At 35.5% G+C, this 20,731-nt stretch overlaps 1 protein-coding gene and 1 long non-coding RNA gene across 2 annotated transcripts; one reads left to right on the top strand and one right to left on the bottom strand.

The window, feature by feature from the left end:
- The first annotated feature begins 4,317 nt into the window (after window positions 1-4,317).
- On the top strand, window positions 4,318-6,029 carry LOC126582031 (glucan endo-1,3-beta-glucosidase 13-like). Its single transcript, XM_050246003.1, has 3 exons — window positions 4,318-4,467; window positions 4,581-5,711; window positions 5,807-6,029. Exons 1-3 carry the CDS (start codon window positions 4,404-4,406, stop codon window positions 5,836-5,838), a joined length of 1,227 nt encoding a protein of 408 aa, XP_050101960.1. The 5' UTR covers window positions 4,318-4,403; the 3' UTR covers window positions 5,839-6,029.
- Window positions 6,030-6,684: 655 nt separating this feature from the next.
- Window positions 6,685-7,524, bottom strand: LOC126582039 (uncharacterized). Its single transcript, XR_007609242.1, has 3 exons — window positions 7,408-7,524; window positions 6,930-7,049; window positions 6,685-6,844 (listed from the first exon to the last, which is right to left on the bottom strand). It is a non-coding gene; the product is annotated as an uncharacterized LOC126582039 (long non-coding RNA).
- Between the last annotated feature and the right edge of the window lie 13,207 nt (window positions 7,525-20,731).

Below are 20,731 nucleotides of genomic sequence, written 5' to 3'. Positions count from 1 at the left end.
TAATGGATTTCTGAGATCCTTACAAAATGGATATGGAGAGGATCCTCATACCCCCTAACTGTACCCTTTAAATCATCGAAAAGGTTAACTCTAGTATTTTTTTTTTAGTGTCGTTGTGACAGCATTATCAAACAAAAGAAAGAAAAAATAATCGAGATAAATTATTAATCATGGAATGTGCTGGAGGCAAGCGAAGCAGTGTGATTTCTTAGCTACTTGGGGGCCGACTGGCTTGGAAGCAATACTAAGCTCATGGTTAAGGACTTGATTTATTAATTAATTAGTGAGGTTTAAATAATTAAGCAACAGAGTTTCCAGAGGAATTAAGAATATCCTTTAAAGTTTAAACAAATAAGCAAATGTTACTAATTAATTCAAGATTAAGGGTGTGGTGGTGGATTGATTCATGGTTTGGAGAGATAATTCAATATGTTTGGAATACAGGGCGGTACGTCAAATGTCATTATACAAGTGGAGGGAAGTTTTTCTTTCAAATATCATTCCACTTGTATAATGACATTTAACATATATAGTTGTGTTCCGAACACACTAAAAAATCTTAAATGTGGTTAGGGCCGTCTTCTTCAACTTCATGCTTCCCTAATTCCTTCTTTTAGTGTAATTAGAATATCGCTTGCAACGGTCGAAAGCAGTAGTTATAATTGCCAATGTGAGTCCAATTTCCATAGAGAGAGAAAATGTAGTTCACTCGCCATATGGTACATAAAACCCCACCTAGCTCGAGAAGAATTTAGCACAAACCGTTGTACGTGTCGGCTGTGTCTTCATTTGTTTACGTGACAAGGTGACTAGACTCCGGGAGAAAAATTTAGCACAAACTACGTAACGATTATATCTGCATCTCTCATCACATAACGAGATGTCTTATGCATGCAAACAGGACTAATTATTCATGTAATTAATGTGGAGTATAGAGGTTCTAATCTCATATGCCACGTCAAGCATCTAGCTTTGCTTCATTGCCATGCAATCAGAAATAAAACAAGCACCAAGGTGTAATCATTAAAGAAGGTCTAAACACACACGTCAAGTATGTCGCATTAGATCATAATCTTTCGTTTATTTTCAGGTGCATATATACATTATTAGAAGGATAGATTAGTTCACAAGATTGCAATTACAAAATAATGTTCATTTCCACCATTACGTAACGATTTGATTTGGTTCAGTATTGGCTAAAAATACTAAGAAAAGAGAACCAAAACAAAATGGTAAACCCAACAATAACAAAAATTCAACAAATTATTACATACTTTTCTTATTGCACATCAATCCATTCTAAAATCCATCATCAAAGTTTAAAGTTTAACAATTAAAATAAGGGAGTTTTAACGAAAAGCCCTCGGTACTGTTCACTTTAACGAAAAACCATATTTTTACACTAAAAAGTCAAAAATGGTACTATTCACTTTACCCTTTATTTTGTCCTTATCGTTAAAACTAAAAGTTTTCAAGCCATTTTCATTAGTTTTTCTTTAAAATAATTACAAGTCAAAGATCTTTAATGTTCAATTAACCTTCAAATTCATCGTTCTTACATAGTTATTAGTCAATAAAAAAGACAATTAGCAGGAATGATCACTTTTTGATCTTTTGTTGCAAAAAGGATTTAAGAGTCATTACGTCATTGTTGTGTGGTCGTTATGTTATTGTTGTGTTGTCGTTGTATAATCAATATGTGATCGTTAATTACAAATAATCATTTATGCATGTCAAAAAGTGATCATACATACTAGTTGCCCATAAAAAGATACATGTATAAAATAAAATCACTTAAATACCTATACGTAAGTGGTCAATCTATAATCAAACCAATTAAAGACAAAATAAGGGGTAAAGTGAATAATACCATGATTGACTTTTTAGTGTAAAAATATGATTTTTCGTTAAAGTGAACAGTACCGAGAGCTTTTCGTTTATGTTCCCTTCATTCAATTCATCTTTTAAACAGTTTGACTTTTTCTTTCCTAAAAATCAAACCAAACCAAACCAAACCGGTCACTGTCGTCCGGATCGGTCGGCGTGATTAGTTCGGCCATATTGATGCCCACCCACCGTAAAAAGAATTGGATGAAAATCGGGTAGGAATGAAAAAAATTGTAAAATAGTCAGAGCTGGGCCATAAGATGGGAGAAGGGTAAGAGGCCCACGAATCAGTTCAGTTTGGTCGATAATAATTTGTGATTGAAAGTTCACTTTGTATTTTAATAATTTATTATTTAGTGTTAACTACAAGAAAATATTTTTTTTATGCCCAGGAATTATTTGGCATTGAAAAATAGTCGTATTTTAATTACTATAAGAAAACCAAGGTTGCCACTATTACGGTATAATGGTATTTCTGTGTACTTATATGAGAGATCTTAGATTGATTCTTGCCAAAGTCGAATTTGAACCATATTATTGCTAACCTATTATGAGGCTAAATCTATTCATCCCCCCTTAGTGTAGATAGGGTAATATTGTTTGTTTTTAAAAGAAAAAAAAAACCAAGATTAGGCTCCAATACTTAATAACAATTTAATTGACAAAAAAAAAGAAATTATTATTGATCCTTCAAAAATCTAATTTTGTACTCCATATATTTTATATTAAAAAAAAAAAACCTCTTACGAGCAATTGACAAGTAAAATTTTGAATTGCCAAAAATAATTTCCAAAAAAAATATATAAATAAATTAGTGTATAGCGACTTTTGAAGTGCTGGGTTGCTACCAAGCCATGGTAGTAACTAGAATTTGATTTGATAGAACTTAGGATTGGCTTACAATGGGTTTAATTAATATTAAGATCAGGCCCAACCCATTATCTTTGTGCAGGCCCATTTCAATTTGGAATCTTCTTCTCTTCTGTCTCTGTCGTCTGATATATTTGCTTGGCCTCCAAGTTGCCAAAATCATTTCCAGTCCTTTTTGCACTCTGTTATCTCTGGGCCCCACTAAACCTGTGCTTTTAACTTTTGTTACCACATGATAGTGGTCCCACTGGTCTTACAAAGATAACGGCTATCTTCGCTTCACTCCAATAAAAGTAAAATTAAAAATCTCTAGGCAAGATTAGATAATTTCGTTTTATTAGTTTAATTTACTTTGCTCAAAATAGTCCTAACAAAAATATCCTTTCTAACACTATTCCGTTATGTATTTTAACAATCTGAGTCGTCTATTTTTTTTTATATTATCATTTAAATATCATTTTTGTAAAAAATTATCTGACTCCAACAATGTTTAATCATTAAAACGTGCAAAAAACCGTAATCAGTTAAATAAAGTTTATATGATATGTACAATACAATGACTAAACAATTAGAGCTAACTAATTCTTACGTAGATAATTTTTAAAAGAGAATTTAGATACTAAATAGTTTAGAATGTTGAACGACACTAAAAAGAATAATGTTTTGAAGAAAGTCAATAATGTAGAGAAATTGTAGTCATATCTTATATAGTCTGCAAAAAACTTATAATCTTTTAAGGAAGTGGCAGAGCCATGAAAGGAATAGGATAGTTCCAGGCCCATCCTAACATTTTTTTACTCGTAAAAATTTAGTGTTATGCTTATGATTTTCAAGGTTTTTGTAGGCTCATGCCCCATTCAGACATTTTTATTTTAATTTATTTCATCATCATTTGATATGAGGTTGATAGCTCATATAGAGTTTAGGCAATCAGTTGGTTGTGAGCCTTGATGAGGACTTTAGTCTGGGGATCAGTGGAGGAGAGGGGAAGAAAGTTAGAGAGGCTTGGGGTTTAGGTATGATGAGAAGATGATGAGAGGACACCATATCAAACTCGAATGACGTTGGTTGGTTACTCATTACATGACAGAGTAATTTTTATAAGTTTAAGAGAGTGTTTCATATTGAGACATTTGGATCATTCCTATGCTGAAATTTCAATTTCCCGCCACTGCTTTGAGGTATCGTATACCGTAAACTTTTAGCCGATGAATTTTAATCATTTAATTCTTAACCAAAAGTTTAACAATTTAACAATTAAAAACTTCAAAATATATAATACTCGGGAATATGCACGTTCAAGGCAAATGAAGATAAACATGTAAAATTATGGAGAGTGAATCTGCAGAGGGGGCAGAGGGACAACTCTGTTAGTTGGGTCTTGGACTCTTGGCCCACACGTCTAAATGTGCCCATAGGTCGAAGGACAATTCTACCCGTGTTAATTTTTGGCCCTGCTTTGACAGCGTCTTAGCCAAAATGGTCTGCTTCTGTAGTCTTATTGGGCAGTTTGGTCTTTTCCACTACAAAAGCACCATTTTGCTTTGTTTTTCGTACTATTTCTACCACAATACCAACTCCAACAAGTAGTGTAGGAAGGAAAACCAGAGAGAGAGGAGAGAGTTGAAGGCTCTGCAACTGCTACAATGTTGAAGACGAAGATGGTGTTCTTCTTTCATCTTCTATTTCTCCTTTCTTTTGGTGTTTCTGGTAAGAAAAAGGTTCAACCAAGTTCAAATAAATCTCACTTTTTGTTTTTAAAATTCTTGGTTTTTTATCTTTTATTTTTCTGAAAATTTTCTGGGCCTTTATTTTCTGTGCAGGTGAAAGGCAAGACTCCATTGTTTCTGTAAAATCTGGAGATCTCAGTGAGGTTGCAAGCAGCATTTTAAAGGCAGAAACTTGGCTCAAAACCCACGTCCTTGCTCACTACCCTTCCGCCCCCATCACCGCCATTGTCGTCGGCGGCGTTGGCGGCGTCCCTCTTCTTCTCTGCCGGAAAGAGCAAGAACACACTCTCACTCTCATCCTCCCGGCCGTCAAGAACTTGCACCACTCCCTTACACGGTGGGGCCTCCAGGAACACATCAAACTCTCACCCGCCTTCGCTCCTTCTTGTTTCGTCAGAAGCTCCTATATCTTTGGGAAATTTGTGAGGCCTGTCCTAGATTTTCTCAAGGGAGCATCTCAAACTGTCTCTCCAACGTTGGTGTCTTCTCACTCCGAAAGCCTTGAAGACTTTATCGGCGTTAGCTTTAACTTTGACGATTATACTGTCGTTCTTGACAACCCCGGAGAGAGAAAACCCAGCGGCAGAAAGCTCTCTGCGGACCCCTTTCCAGCGAGACCGAAGCCATTGCCTAAAATTTCAGAAACCCCACTTCACTCCACTGTTGGTCTCTCTGTTCCCGCCAATGTGGCTAAAAATCCTCATCCTCCATTGCCCCAAACTGCCTCTCCGCCGCTCCAAGTTCCTTCGCCACAACCCCAAAGTGCCGTCTCTCCGCCACCACTCCTGCCTTCCCCAGAGGCACAAACAGCCTCTCCACCACCACCCCAAATAGCTTCTCCACCAGATACGGGGTTCTCCTCAGCCCCAGAAAACCCTCCTTTTGTTGATGATTCCCCTCCGCCGTCCCCTGCCACAATTCCACCCTGCAGGCCGACACACGTGCCACCTCCTGCCCCAGCCCCTCGGACTGCAGTGCACAACAAGCTGTGGTGTGTGGCCAAGCCCACTGTTCCATCAGACACTCTGCAGGTGGCAATGGACTACGCCTGCGGAGACGGCGGTGCTGACTGCTCGGAGATCATGTCGGATGGCAACTGCTACAGCCCTGATTCTGTTGTGGCACATGCTTCCTACGCCTTCAACAGCTACTGGCAGAAGAACAAGAAGACCGGAGGGACTTGCAGCTTCGATGGCACTGCAATGTTGATTAACAATGATCCAAGTAAAAAAGCCTCTTCATCTTCCAATTTTGATTAGTCTGTAAATGTTCCTCTTTTGCAAGCTTGCTGATATGGAGTGTTATCTTTTCGATTGCAGGTTATCTTCAGTGTCGATTCATTCTCACCTGAATGCAGTCGGAGCGGAAACTGAGACCGGTGGCTCTTCTTCTACGATGGGAAATCAGATTCTGAGGTGATCTTGTAGTTTTTCAGCCATTAGTTTATGTTACTAGTTTAGTTCCAAGTAATATCTGGTTTCTTTTGATATGTAATCCTGCTCCTCTTGCTATAACCAGAGAGATTCAGCTTACACGTCCAAACATCGAACTTTTAGTTTTCTGAACGATATGTTTGTCGCATGAACACCGCAAGCACTGACTCGAAGCTAGAGTCGTCTGTGGTCGAAGAGAACGGGAGATAAAAGGAAGAGCTCAATCAAAACTTAACCTCCCAATCTCTGAGACTCTGACTGTAATAAGCAGCCTGGAAGCACATTGAATAAAAGTGGTGCTGCTGAAAGATAGAGTATATTATCGCATCAAACAATTGATCTAAACAAGAAAGTGTAACTCTACAATTTACAGATGCAGAATCCAGCATCATTGGTGTGATGCAAAAATTTTCGGATCTTGAAACCCTAATGCGGCATTTATCTCATAGCATTCACGCTCCGCAACTATTTGATCCGTTTGACAACATAACGTTGATCGAAACTTGGCTTCAGTAGTAAAAGGAGGTACACTATTCGATACTACATACACATTCATTCGACAATGTGAAAACAGAATTTGAAGTCATCAACAGTCATCGTCGTTAGTTGTACTGGCTAATGCTGCGGAACCTTCATTCTTCAAAAACGCACGCAATCAGACAAACGGAAACATAATAAATAACTACATGAAGTAACAGCCAGGATTAAAACAACAAGTATCCACTCACTTGAGGAAAGATGCAAAACAAAATGATCAAAGAAAAGAAACCATACAGTACCGTTCACCAATATGAAAGTGTGTTCCGTATCTCTCGTGATATAAGTGTCTAATGCCAAAGCTGGGAGAAACAAAAGAAGAGAATAACGCCAGAGGGTGTTCAATATCCGATACCAATTATTTAGCCATTTGATCTGTGTATCAGCCTGCACATTTGAAATTCAAATGAAAATTGCTAGTGCTAAGTGCTAATGGTATGCTACCATACGTCTTGGCTCGCTACCGACTTACCATGAAGAATCATGACGGTAAAGGTCACCTGGATGGTAGAAGATATAGAAATTCATGAGCTGCCAGACCATGATTAAGCTGAAGGGAAATGTTGCTCGGACCATGATTAAGCTGAAGGGACTGTCAAAAAACATTCGCCTACTTCAATTTTACAGTTACACATTTCCTAATGCTTTGTTTGAAACCAAATGGAATCTCAATTCCCACAACTAATTCATCCATTAAAACATTACAAATTTAATCACAAAAGGTTCATATCAAATGCTAACACCAATTCAAGATTAGCTAAAAAGTTTCAGTTCATATCCAAAGTTTTTATGATTTAAACAGCACGGATCATCAAAGTTATAAAATTGCAAGCGTTGATGAAGAAAACAATGGAAACTTACCACAAAAAAAAAATCAGGATTTGCTTAACGAAAAAAAAGTATTAAAATAATCTTAGGAATTAAAAAATATCATCAAATCTGAAACTTACCAGCAGATGGGCAAATGCGCCTCGACGGCGGCTCAAGAGTATCGACGCAACCGCGGGAAGGAATTCGACCACCGCGTTTATCAGAGGGAACGCTTGACGTTTGAGGAGGTATTGGGCCTTACAAGTCAGGGCCTTGTCTTTCTTTCTCCAAGTTAACTGAAAAAGAGGGCCCATTTTTTTGAGGTGTACAACCCGGCCCAAACCTAGCATGAGCACGAGAAATTATAATCTAGTACATGAATACCACATGGATTCTGATGGTTTGTGGTTGGTTGCACACATGACATGTTTATACGTATTGATAATTAAGAATAAAAGTCTTGCATTTTGATAATGGTGGAGAGTATGTAAATCATGATTTTAAACACTAGTTTGAGGCTCTTGATATTCTACTTGAGATGACTTGCCCTCAGACATTCCAACAAAATGGTGTGGTCAAGGGTACAATTCGACATATTCTTGAAACTGCATGTGCTTTACTTATTGGATCACATGCTCCTCGTAGTTATTATTGTTTTTTTTAGTATAAACGTAAAATTGACGATTAAATATAAATCTAGGATTTATAGATTATAATGTCGAATTTCAGAGTTAACCCCTCCACGAAAGTTGTAGAGCTTGTCATTAGGAGTATTTGTGTAACATCCCATATCGCCTAGGGGAGTGGATCATGTAAGCCTTATATGTATATTCTCATCTCTACCTAGCACGAGGCATTTTGGGAGCTCACTAGCTTTGGGTTCCGTAGGAACTTCGAAGTTAAGCAAGTTCACTCGAGAGCAATCCTATGATGGGTGACCCACTGGGAAGTTGTCGTGTGAGTTCTTAGAAACAAAACCGTGAGAGCATGGTTGGGGCCCAAAGCGGACAATATCGTGCTACGGTGGAGTCGAGCCCGGGATGTGGTGGGGGCCCGGGCCGGGATGTGACAATTTGGTATCAGAGCCAATCCATGGCCGGATGTGTGCCGACGAGGACGTCGAGCCCTTAAGGGGGGTGGATTGTAACATCCCACATCGCCCAGGGGAGTGGATCCTGTAAGCCGTATATATATATTCCCATCTTTACCTAGCACGAGACATTTTGAAAGCTCATTGGTTTCAGATTCCGTAGGAACTCCGAAGTTAAGCAAGTTTGCGCAAAAGCAATCCCATGATGGGTGACCCACTGGCAAGTTCTCGTGTGAGTTCCCAGAAACAAAACTGCGAGGGCGTGGTCGGGGCCCAAAGTGGACAATATCGTGTTATAGTGGAGTTGAGTCCGGAATGTGGTGGGGGCCCAGGTCGGGATGTGACAATTTGGTATCAGAGCCAATCCTTGGCTGGATGTGTGCCGACGAGGACGTTGGGCCCCTAAAGGGGTGGATTGTAACATCCCACATCGCCCAGGGGAGTAGATCTTGTAAGCTTTATATGTATATTCCAATCTCTACCTAGCACGAGGCCTTTTGGGAGCTCACTAGCTTCGGGTTCTATAGGAACTCCGAAGTTAAGCGAGTTCGCACGAGAGTAATCCCATGATGGGTGACCCACTGGGAAGTTCTCGTGTGAGTTCCCATAAACAAAAACGTGAGGGCGTGGTCGGGGCCCAAAACGGACAATATCGTGCTACGGTGGAGTCGAGCCAGGGATGTGGTGGGGGCCCGGGCCGGGATGTGACAATTTGAGTGTGTGTGTGTGTGTGTGTGTGTGTATATATATTTATACATTTTTCACACTTGTACATTAATTATTAGAGTAAACTGTCATTTAACCCCCTGAACTATCACGTGAGTTTCAATTTTCCCCCTGAACTATTTTTTTAGCCAATTGACCCCCTAAACTATGTTAAAGTGGCCAATTAACCCCCTACCGTTAAGAATCTTTAACTTCATCCAATTTTCTGTTAGAAAGTGTCATGTGCTTGGCACATGACCACCTTTTTACATTTTATGTCTAAATCTTTACAAAGAAAACATATAAAACAAATATTAAAAAAAAAAAAAACTTACAAACCCTAAACTTAATCATTTAAAATAATAGAAAAGGCAAGGCTTTTTATATTAACACCCCACAAAATGTTGAATGCACCCCATATTAAAATTTAATATTAAATGACTTATTTACTCCACTATGCAATGATAATTTTGACCTTATTAGGTTTTAAAAAAAAATTATAAATACACCCCAAATCACTTTTAGCGTATTATTTATCTTCTCAACTATTAAAACCCTCTCATCCTCCATTGTTGAACAAAATCCTAACCAATGAAACTACAAACATGTTGATTGAGAAAATTGTTTTTGACGAATGAAACACGAAATCGATGTTTCTGAAGCTTCACATGAGGTAAGACTTCACATTTTTCATTGTTTTAGTGATTTCGATGACATCGATAATTATTTAATCTTGCGTTTGCTGCATTATTTTTTAATATGAACCCTAAAAGATGAATATGAATATGAATATATAAGTTTAAATAATGCAGCAAACGCAAGATTAAATAATTATCGATGTCATCGAAATCACTAAAACAATGAAAAATGTGAAGTCTTACCTCATGTGAAGCTTAAAAAACATCGATTTCGTGTTTCATTTGTCAAAAACAATTTTTCTCAATCAACATGTTTTTAATTTCATTGGTTAGGGTTTTGTTCAACAATGGAGGATGAGAGGGTTTTGATAGTTGAGAAGATAAATAATACGCTAAAAGTGATTTGGGGTGTATTTATAATTTTTTTTAAACCTAATAAGGTCAAAATTGTCATTACATAAATAAGTCATTTAATATTAAATTTTAATATGGAGTGCATTCAACATTTTATGGGGTGTTAATATAAAAAGCCTTACCTTTTCTATTATTTTGAATGATTAAGTTTAGGGTTTGTATGTTTTTTTTTTTAATATTTGTTTTATATGTTTTCTTTGTAAAGATTTAGACATAAAATGTAAAAAGGTGGTCATGTGCCAAGCACATGACACTTTCTAACAGAAAATTGGATGAAGTTAAAGATACTTAACGGTAGGGGGTTAATTGGCCACTTTAACATAGTTTAGGGGGTCAATTGGCTGAAAAAATAGTTTAGGGGGGAAATTGAAACTCACGTGATAGTTCAGGGGGTTAAATGACAGTTTACTCTTAATTATTATGAATTTTTATTAAGTTGCACTCAGACAAAAAATCACTATTCATGAGGGTTTGGAGGGCTTTAATTAAAAATCGAAACGACGGTGTAACCATCTCCAAGCGTAAATGATGTAATCATGAGTGTTTGTATATTTTTCACATTTTTCACACGTGTAAATTAATTATTATGAATTTTCATTTATTCTGAACTCCCCTAAAAACATTGTTCATGAGGGTTTGAAGGTTTCAAAAATCCAAACAACTATATACCCATCGTCAAAGTGTAGAGGATATGATCACGAGCGCTTGCATATCTTTTGACATTTTCACACTTGTAAATTAATTATTCTTTTAATGTGCTTTTGTATTTTGTAGGAAAAATAAAATTATGTTAAAATTCGTAATAACTAATTTATAAATACGAAAAATGTGAAATAAATATGTAAACGCTCGTGATTGCATTTGTAACATCCCACATCGCTCAGGCATGTAAGCCTTATATGTATATTCCCATCTCTACCTAGCACGAGGTCTTTTGAGAGCTCACTGGCTTCGGGTTGTACGTTTTGATGATGGTTACATCATTGTTTGGATTTTTAGGATTAGGGTTTTAGGGCTTGGGGCATGTGGATACTAATTTAGTGACAACGTGGTATGTAGATACTAATTTAGGATGGCGTTTTACATTGCATTTTTGTGGTTGATTGCACACATATGACATGTTTATACGTGTTGATAATTAAGAATAAAGGTCTTGCATTCTGATAATGGTGGAGAGTATGTAAATCATGATTTTGAACACTAGTTTGAGGCTTATGACATTCTATATGAGACGACTTGCTCTCAGACATTCCAACAAAATGGTGAGGTCGAGGGTACAATTCAACATATTCTTGAAACTGCACGTGCTTTACTTATTGGATCACATGCTCTTCGTAGTTATTGGAATAATATTGTTGTTATTATTGTTTTTTTTTGTTGAATCGAATGCCCTCTAAGGTCTTGAATTTCCAGACTCCATTGAAGACTATCTACTTATGGGCCCTACCATATGCTTTAATGCTTCCTTTATGAATAGTTCAGATTGTTAATATCAGGTTTCGATATTTATGGTTAACTGAAATATGAGTCAATGTTATATAATTTCTATAAATTTTATAAACTCTGAGCAATATTTTCGTTGATCGTAAAAATTTGAACGTGATGTCAATGATCCAAACAATCTTTTTGAATCCACTAAAAAAATCATGTTTTCAAAAATGAAAATATGAAAATAAAAAACAAAATCTAGTGAGAAGAATGGAGTATAAACGTAAAATATACGATTAAATATAAATCTAGGATTTATAGATTATAATGTCGAATTTCGGAGTTGACCCCTTTACAAAAGTTGTAGAGATTGTCATTAGGAGTATTTGTGTGTGTGTGTATATATATATATATAAATTTTTCACATTTGTATATTAATTATGAGGGTAAATTACATAAAACTACCTCAACTATTGGTGTCATGACACTTTTATACCTCATCTTTTAAAATTGACAATGTCATACCTATCTTACGAATTTGTGCCAATGTCATACCTCCATCAGTTTTTCTGTTAATTTCTCTGTTAAATGCTGACGTGATCAGAGACGGGACCCACTTTTTATTAAAAAATTATTAAAAACTAAAAAAAATCATTTAATATTAAAAAAAAAAAAACAAACCCACCCTCAGTTCGTCCATCTCCCCCTTTTCTCTCTTTCTTCTCCCCCATCTTCATCTTCTTCCCCTACCTGCAACCTAGAAAAGAAAAAAAAAATCCCAGTTCTTCTACCCCCACACCCACCCTCACATCCACCCTCCGCACCCACCCTCTTCCCTCCTCTACACACCCACTACAAGAAAAAAGGGTCTTTGTGGCAACAGACATTCGTCACATAAATATGAAAATTCGTCACATTTGACTATATGTGACGAAATTCCAGCGTCACACTTATCGTCACCTATACAACATCACCGATAGTTTACGTGACGAATGTTAGAGTCGCCACATATTTTTCTTTTACGTGATGCTAATTTCGTCACATATTCTGTTTGTAAGCGACGAAATAAGCATCACAAAATAAAAAAGTCAGTGACAAATGTTTTTCGTCTCATATCAAACTTATAAGTGATGATTTTATCGTCACCCAATATAATCCTAGAATGATATGATTAACATTAAATGACATTGAAATCGTCACATATTCTTTTGACATGTGACACAACTTATGTCACATATGTTAAATCAAATACCTATTTAGGAATAATATATGATGAATTAATTACTTGTTCCTGTTTCGTAATCTAGAATTGCAATTCATAACTATAAGGTAATATACTTAATTCACATTTTTCATTAATCAACAATTAAAGCACATAAGTCAAATACATTCATCAAGTGTACATCCCACAAAATAACATAAACATCCCAATATCAATCTAACTCAGGGTGACCTATCTCAGTGGTAGTAATTCGTCATGAAGGGCACCAACACTTATACATAGACAACTTGAGGTCCTACCAAAAGGAAAGTCTAATCAACATTGAGGTGCTAACAAAAGAGAAGTCTAAGACACTTGCAGCAAAAAAAACCTTTAACTTTTGATACCAGACTTTCATCAACATTGAGGTGCTAACAATAGAGAAGTTTATGACACTTTTAGCCAAAAAAGCCTTTAACTTTTAATACCAGACTTTTATCTTCATTTTGGAAATCCAATTGAGCTCTCAATTGTTCATCTAAGGAAACCATCTGATAAAAACTTGATTTAAAGGAGTACCCTTAGGTGCTTCTTGGATCTGCTTCATCATTCTTTTTCTTTATGTTATCATTTCATAATAAAATAGAAACATATCAGTTTCTTTTTGAAAGATTAGCTACAATATCCTTAATTAAGAAAATACAACTTGACTATTGTATGAGACCACCAGGTATAACTTGTCTTTACAAATGATTTTATAGTTTCTGTTTAAATGTGGGTTAAATTGAACTAGGCACATACAAGGTTTTGCTAAAAAAGTAATAAGCATCAATAGCATAAGAATATACTGTAATAAGCATCAATCAATATCATAAGGATATATTGGTGGGGCAAACAAAATGAAGAGAAACATAAACTTATTAGGAACACAAATGTAATTTAATTCATAAGTGGCCCTTTCAGCTTCTAGCTAGTTATATCAAGTTTTTTTCTTAAAGTCAATCTTGCATGTTCACTTTATTTGTGCTTTCTAAGTTGTATCTTGTCAAATGTGAATTTTGACTCTCCAACTCTCTTGAAATGAAAAAAAAAAATGATAAGCCTATGAATGACTGAATGACTTATCTATTTGTCTAGAGCAACATCATTGATCCACTGACCGTTCTTGTCTTTGTGGAGGAGGTGGTGGTGGAGGAAGTGCAAGTGCATTAGGAGGTAAGGGATCTCTCACCTATTTCACCCTATTTCCTCACTACGTAGAAGCTGCCATCTAAAATATGAAAAGGAAAAGTAACTAACACAGACTAAAATGTTAATATACACAAACCATTATACGCATAATGACTATTTGTAAAATTATAGGCCAATAGATTACTATTGTAGGATATGAATTAATTTATAATGCACATATCTAAATCTCTTAGCATGCCAATGTCAAACTACATTTTGCTCCAACAAGAATCCAATCCGATCACAAACTTGGCAGGTTAAAAAGATGGGGAACATGAAATCCAAATTTAAGCTTGCATAATGCATGTCCAATGTCCTAAAAATGAAATGTGTTCAAGAAAGTGGCAAAGCCAAATTCAGCCCTCATTGTTCTAGTTTCTTGAGATTTTCAAAAACACCTCATGTAGCCTGCAATACAATGCACCAAATCACATAATAAACCAATTACAGAAGGGCAACGATACAGCGTCGTTGGCACTCTCATGTTTAACTTTTGGCGCTACATATATTGCGTGTATAAAAACTGTAAAATACTTAGTTTGAAGTGCTAAAAGCATTGCACTTAATAGATAGGTAAATAAATGTGTGAGAAAGAGGAAGAGTACCATGACAAAAGGTGCTTCAGTGAGAAATAGAATAGGAAACCCTCTAAAGAACGCGAAGGGTCATCTGGATTTTAGAATTGTACACTACTAAAATTGTACTTGTACCTGAACTAATAAACACCAAAATTTAATCAATTCAATCAAACTCAAATTAATTAACAAAATATTATTTTGTTTGAGAATTTTATTAGACAATATGGGTGATTGATGCTGCATACTAGGTGACTAATGTTGCATACTGGGTGACCGATGATGCATATGACTGATGCTACATACTGGGTGACTGATGTTGGGTGACTGATGCTGACTGATGTTGCATATGAATATTAGACGTATGGGGTGACTGATGCTGCCAGATTTTATGTTTCCTCTTTCCATGAGATTCTCTATTAAGTCTAATCCTTTAATTTGAGAAAGATTGACATCTAGATGACTTGTTGATAGCTGTGTGCTAGTTACTTACTGCACTCCCTTAATTTAAGGAGTGACAACTTTAGGGTTTACCAGGTTAGTATGATTTGCCAAGGTAGGGTTGCGTGTAACCTTCTACCTCATTATATATCCCCCCTTGTACATTCAATCAATCTATGAAAAATACATTCAAACAAACTTAAAATTTCCACAAATTTACTCTGGTAGTCTATGTGTTGAAAAAATAGTTACACGAAAAAGGCAGTAGTTCAAATTTTATTTTATTTTATTTTTTTTTCCGAATATTGCAACTAGTATAATCTTCTTCATCTACCAAAAACTATTCTTCCTCTTTTTTTCCTTTTGTTGAGTTCTTATGTTTCCCCCCTTTTGTTCTTATTTGTTATGATGTAGCAGGACATGATAGTTTTTTTTTTAGAAGTGGATTTGTGCTATAGCCGAGATGCTGTAGTTTTTATCCTACCTCAGAGAATTAACTATGCAACTAATCAAGAGCTTAAATAGCTGCAATAATTGTGTTCTAACTAAATTAGAAATAAGAAAATTACAATTTAACAAATGATAATGTTCACAGATGGTCATCAACGACATTCCAAAGAGAAAATAGAAAAATAACAACCATTATTCATTGATTTTCAAAAAAGAAGGGAAATTGATAACTGGGTGTCTAAGCTTGGCAAACAAAGATTGATTGAAGAAGAAAATCCAAAAACAATGAAAGAAATAAGTACCTTGTTGTCGATTGAGAGGCCGAGGGAGGGAGATGAAGGAGAGGTGGTACGTGGTCATCGTCGATGGCAACCACCAGGTGGCTGGTCGGCGAGGATGGGTGAGAGAGTAGAACCAAGGGGAGCTGAAAGAGATGGGGTGAGAGAACAAAACAAAATAGGTTATTTTTTTTTTGAGGGAAAACGAAATAGGTTATTAGGTTTTACAATTTGGGAGTTTTGACATTATTATTTCAATATTTTTAATTTTTACTTTTAATATTATAAGTGATGAATTGACTATTACGTGGCTATAAGTGATGAATGTAAAAATTTCATCACATATTAACATTTCGTTCGGTGGTAAAATTTCCTGCCCAATAGTTTGTGACGAATTCAAAATGTTTATGTGATGCAAAATATTTTGGTGTGTATGAAAATCTTTATGTGACGATTTCTAAAAAAGCCTCACTCATTTTAGCCAAATGTGATGAATTTTTAGGCGCCACAAAAAATACCGTCACCTAATCCATGTTTTCTTGTAGTGACCCCACTCCTTAAATCCACACCCATTCTCCCCATTTTCTCAGCGCCAAGGTTCTCCACCCGCATAATCGGCCTGGCGAAAAGGGTTTCTTGATTCCACCTCACGTATCCGGCGATGGTGGCGTAGACGGGATCTGGTTTTTTTTTATTTTTATTTTTTTATGGGTTGCAGGTAGTGGGTGTGGAGGGTTTAGGGAAGACGGGAATGGGGGAAGAAAGGGGTGGTTACAGGGAAAGGGGGTCAGGGAAGATGAAGATGGTTTTTTTATTTTTTTTTAATTTTTTTCTTTTTTCTGGGTTGCAGGTAGGGGGAAGAAGATGAAGATGGGGGAGAAGAAAGAGAGAAGGGGGGGGGGAAGGGACGAACTGAGGGTTTGTTTGTTTTTTTATTTTTTATTTTTTTTTCTGGGTTGCAGTAATAGGGAAGAAGATGAAGATGGGGGAGAAGAAAGAGAAAAAACAGGGGGGGGGAAGGGACGAACTGAGGGATGAAGATGGGGGAGAAGAAAGAGAGAAGGGGGGGGGAAGGGACGAACTGAGGGTTTGTTTATTTATTTATTATATATATATATTTAATATTAAATGATCTTTTTTAGTTTTTAATAATTTTTTAATAAAAAGTGGGTCCCGTCTCTGGCCACCTCAACATTTAACAGAGAAATTAATAGAAAAACTGATGGAGGTATGACATTGACATAAATTCGTAAGATAAGGTATGACATTGTTAATTTTAAAAAATGAGGTACGAAAGTGTCGCGACACCAATAGTTGAGATAGTTTTGTGTAATTTACCCTAATTATTATGAATTTTTATTAATTTGCACTCAAACAAAAAGCACTATTCATGAGGGTTTGGAGGGCTTTAATTAAAAATTGAAACGACGATGTAACCATCTCCAAGCGTAAATGATGTAATCACAATTGTTTGTATATTTTTCATACTCGTAAATTAATTATTATGAATTTTCATTATTCTGAACTCCCCTAAAACACTGTTCACGAGGGTTTGAAGGTTTCAAAAATCCAAACAACTATATACCCATCGTCAAAGTGTAGAGGATGTGATCACAAGCGTTTGCATATCTTTTGACATTTTCACACTTGTAAATTAATTATTCTTTTAATGTTCTTTTGTATTTTGTAGGAAAAATAAACTTACATTAAAATTCATAATAACTAATTCATAAGTGCGAAAAATGTGAAACAAATATGCAAACGCTCATGATCGCATCCTTTACGATTTGACGATGGGTACATTGTTGTTTTAATTTTCAAACCCTCCAAACCCTATTTTTTAGGTGGAGTTGAATATGTATAACAATTCATAATAAAAAATGAAAAAATTGTGTTGATACTTGTGATCGCATTCTCTATGCTTTGACGATGGTTACATCGTCTTTTGGATTTTTAGGATTAGGGGTTTTAAGGCTTGGGGTGTGTGGATACAAATTTAGTCACAACGTGGTATGTAGATACTAATTTAGAATGACGTTTTTCATTTGATTATTTATTAAAGTATAATATAATTTCTTTAACAGGTAACAAGTCGAGTCATATTACTCGTTAATTTCAATGGGTCAAGTTCGAATCAGGTCACATTACCCGTTCAACAGGTTTGGCACGACACAATCCATTAAAAAATAATTATAATTTTCCCAGAAATTGGGTCTCCTCTTCCCGCCTCTTTGCCTTCGACTCTAGAACGAATTTTCAGATTTTAAAAAATAATTATAATTTTCCAATTTTATAAAAAACTTAACCAAATCGAAAAAAGCCGAACTAAACTAAGACTGAACCGAAACTGAATGAAATTGAACTCACCCATATGCAACACTTCAGAAAGGTTGTGTCCTTTCTTGAAGAAACAAAAGTTGCATCTCTTCAAAATAAAAACAAAAGTCATCGTTTAGTTTTACAATCTAGTGATATTTCATTTTACTTGCGAGTAAGGGGCAGGGCCAGCCCTGAAGGTAGCCCAAGTAAGCGCCCGCCTAGGGCCCCCACTTCGGAAGGGCCCCCAATTTTTTTTTTATATTCTGTAATTAACATATAAATACAAAAAAAAGTAAGAAATATCTTAATTCATTTGTTAGTGCAGTGGAAATGTTGGCTTCATTTTTCTTTGAAGTGTTGAGTTCGAAACATGATGCTGCCTTTCAGTCACTAGAGTTTTCTTATTTTTCAAATTTACTGTCAATCCATCTGTCCAAAAGCATATAAAGTTATAAAACTCAAGTCTCTTTGTAATTTTTTTTGTTTCAACTTCTCATTCTCCCCATTTCTATCGAATGTTTAAACCAACTTCTCATTCTCTCAATTTCTATTGAATGTTTAAACCAACTATCATATGGTTTTAAAGATTATACTTTAAGGTAATCAAAACTTTGAATTTATATTTTTCTTTTAAATAACTTTTTATTCAATGGATTATTTTAATATTCAATTCGTTAGTGTGATGCTGATTTTAGAAGGAAAAAAAACACAAGAGAAACAATTGGCGTTGAATTTATTATATTCGTCAATCAAGTTTTATTGTTCTTCACTCTCAATTGTAGACTCTTAATTGCAAACATTTAGAACATTTGTGTCTAAAAACGTGAATCGTGTAATGTTTAAATAATATTTGTATATTTAACTTCTTTTGATATTAATTTTTAATGATATTTGATGTGAAAATATAACTTTTTATGTAGTTAGCGAATTCTTTTTTATACAAATCAATATACAAAGAACTAGAGATCAGAGAATTTTAGGGCCCCACTTTGAAGGCTTGCCTAGGACCCCCAAATTCTCAAGGCCGGCCCTGCTGAGGGGTCTCAGATTCAAATCTTATGAATAGAGAGCTTGATACCAATTTATTCTCCACACCTCTTAGTGTAAATATATCATTATCACAACTCATATAAACAATTTTTATTCAAATAAATAATTTAATTCGTAAATGAGTTAACAGGTTAAGTTATGGAAAAACAGGGTGACAAAAGAAGCACCATGATGGAACGATGTTGCGAATTTCTTAGATGTTTACTCTTATGGACTTGAGTTTGAGTTGGCCTCTAAGCAATGCGGGCAAACTGCCATACTACCAAAACGGAATACATATAAATTGAAGTTGTTAATCCATACTTTGGTTTTGTGTACTTTATTTATGGAACAAAACCATGGCCATGAACTCATGATTTTGGTAAGTACTTTGGCAGTTGGCACTCGGCAAAAAGCTATAAAGCTGAAAAACGAAAGCCTAACTTTCAGGATTTGGACCACACAAGCAAGTTCCACGCAACAAAGTATCTTTAACTCTTAATTAAGGTTAATGTAAAGAAACCAAGTAATTAACAATACAGAAATCATGTTGTATGACATGCTTGTTTTAGTTTTGAGTTCATGGGCTCAAAATGAGCTGCTCATGGAGTGTTCAGCAGACCCAAAACTTGAGGGTTGCAACCAAAAGAGAAAAAATTTGACGTTTGGGGCATTGAGATGCACACTATATTATATTAATATTAAGCCAAACGTCATTCCAACTTAATTACTGCTAGACAACAATAATTTTAAATTTTAAGTTGTTAAGGAATAAGTCAACAATGTATATCAAATTACTACTACACTTTCATCATGCACGTGGAAAGTGGACAACCGAAAGATAAACATATAGATGCAGCCTCATTACGCATTGTACGTGCAAACCAACAAGAAGTTGGTGTAATAGGAGATGTCATCTTGGAAACATGGCTTGGATCGGATAACATGTTAAACAAGTTCCAAAAACTTAGGATTATAAGTCACTAAGCCAAACGATAGCCTCCAGGCCAACAGGCCAGCCATTGGAATGAATAATATTGTGCCCAAACTCAACCTAGAAATGATGGAAATAATCATTTCATGCTTTTGGCTTGCTAATGAAATAGAAGTAGTACTTTCTAAAGGATGTGCTCAACAAAGTGGACACCTCCTAAACTTAACATTAATTAAGAAAGGCATGAAATCCAACTGGGAAAGATTCTAAAGTTTTTTTAGGGTTATCAACACCAGACTAGTTGGTGGTGAATTTAACTTTTCATTTTCTAGATACAATTTGTATGTTGTCTAATCTTGGCAGATATGATTTAGTTTGTTAACATCGATCTAGCTAACTAAGTAGCTAGCTAGGGATCAAAAGGAAAGAATTAGGACGGCTTAACGGATGGAACGGCTTTACAATATTGAATACATATGAACTTTGGAAAAGATTTCAGCATCAAGATACAAGGATTACAGATAACAGATCACAGACTATAATGTTAATAATTTTTTTGAAGAATGTCAGAATATTTTTTTTCTAATTAAGCTATTTATTTATATATATTGTCATGAAACCATTAGCTACCATAATGACTCCATATGGTCCTCACAATATTATAAGAACATATTTATAATTAAGTTTTCTGATGCCATCAACAAGAATTATAAAACAATCTTTGGCCATGTG

Source organism: Malus sylvestris, chromosome 2 (genome assembly GCF_916048215.2).
Source record: "Malus sylvestris chromosome 2, drMalSylv7.2, whole genome shotgun sequence".
Lineage (NCBI taxonomy): Eukaryota > Viridiplantae > Streptophyta > Magnoliopsida > Rosales > Rosaceae > Malus > Malus sylvestris.
The sequence above is the reverse complement of the archived record's forward strand: the minus strand, read 5'-3'. Positions and strand labels throughout refer to the sequence as shown.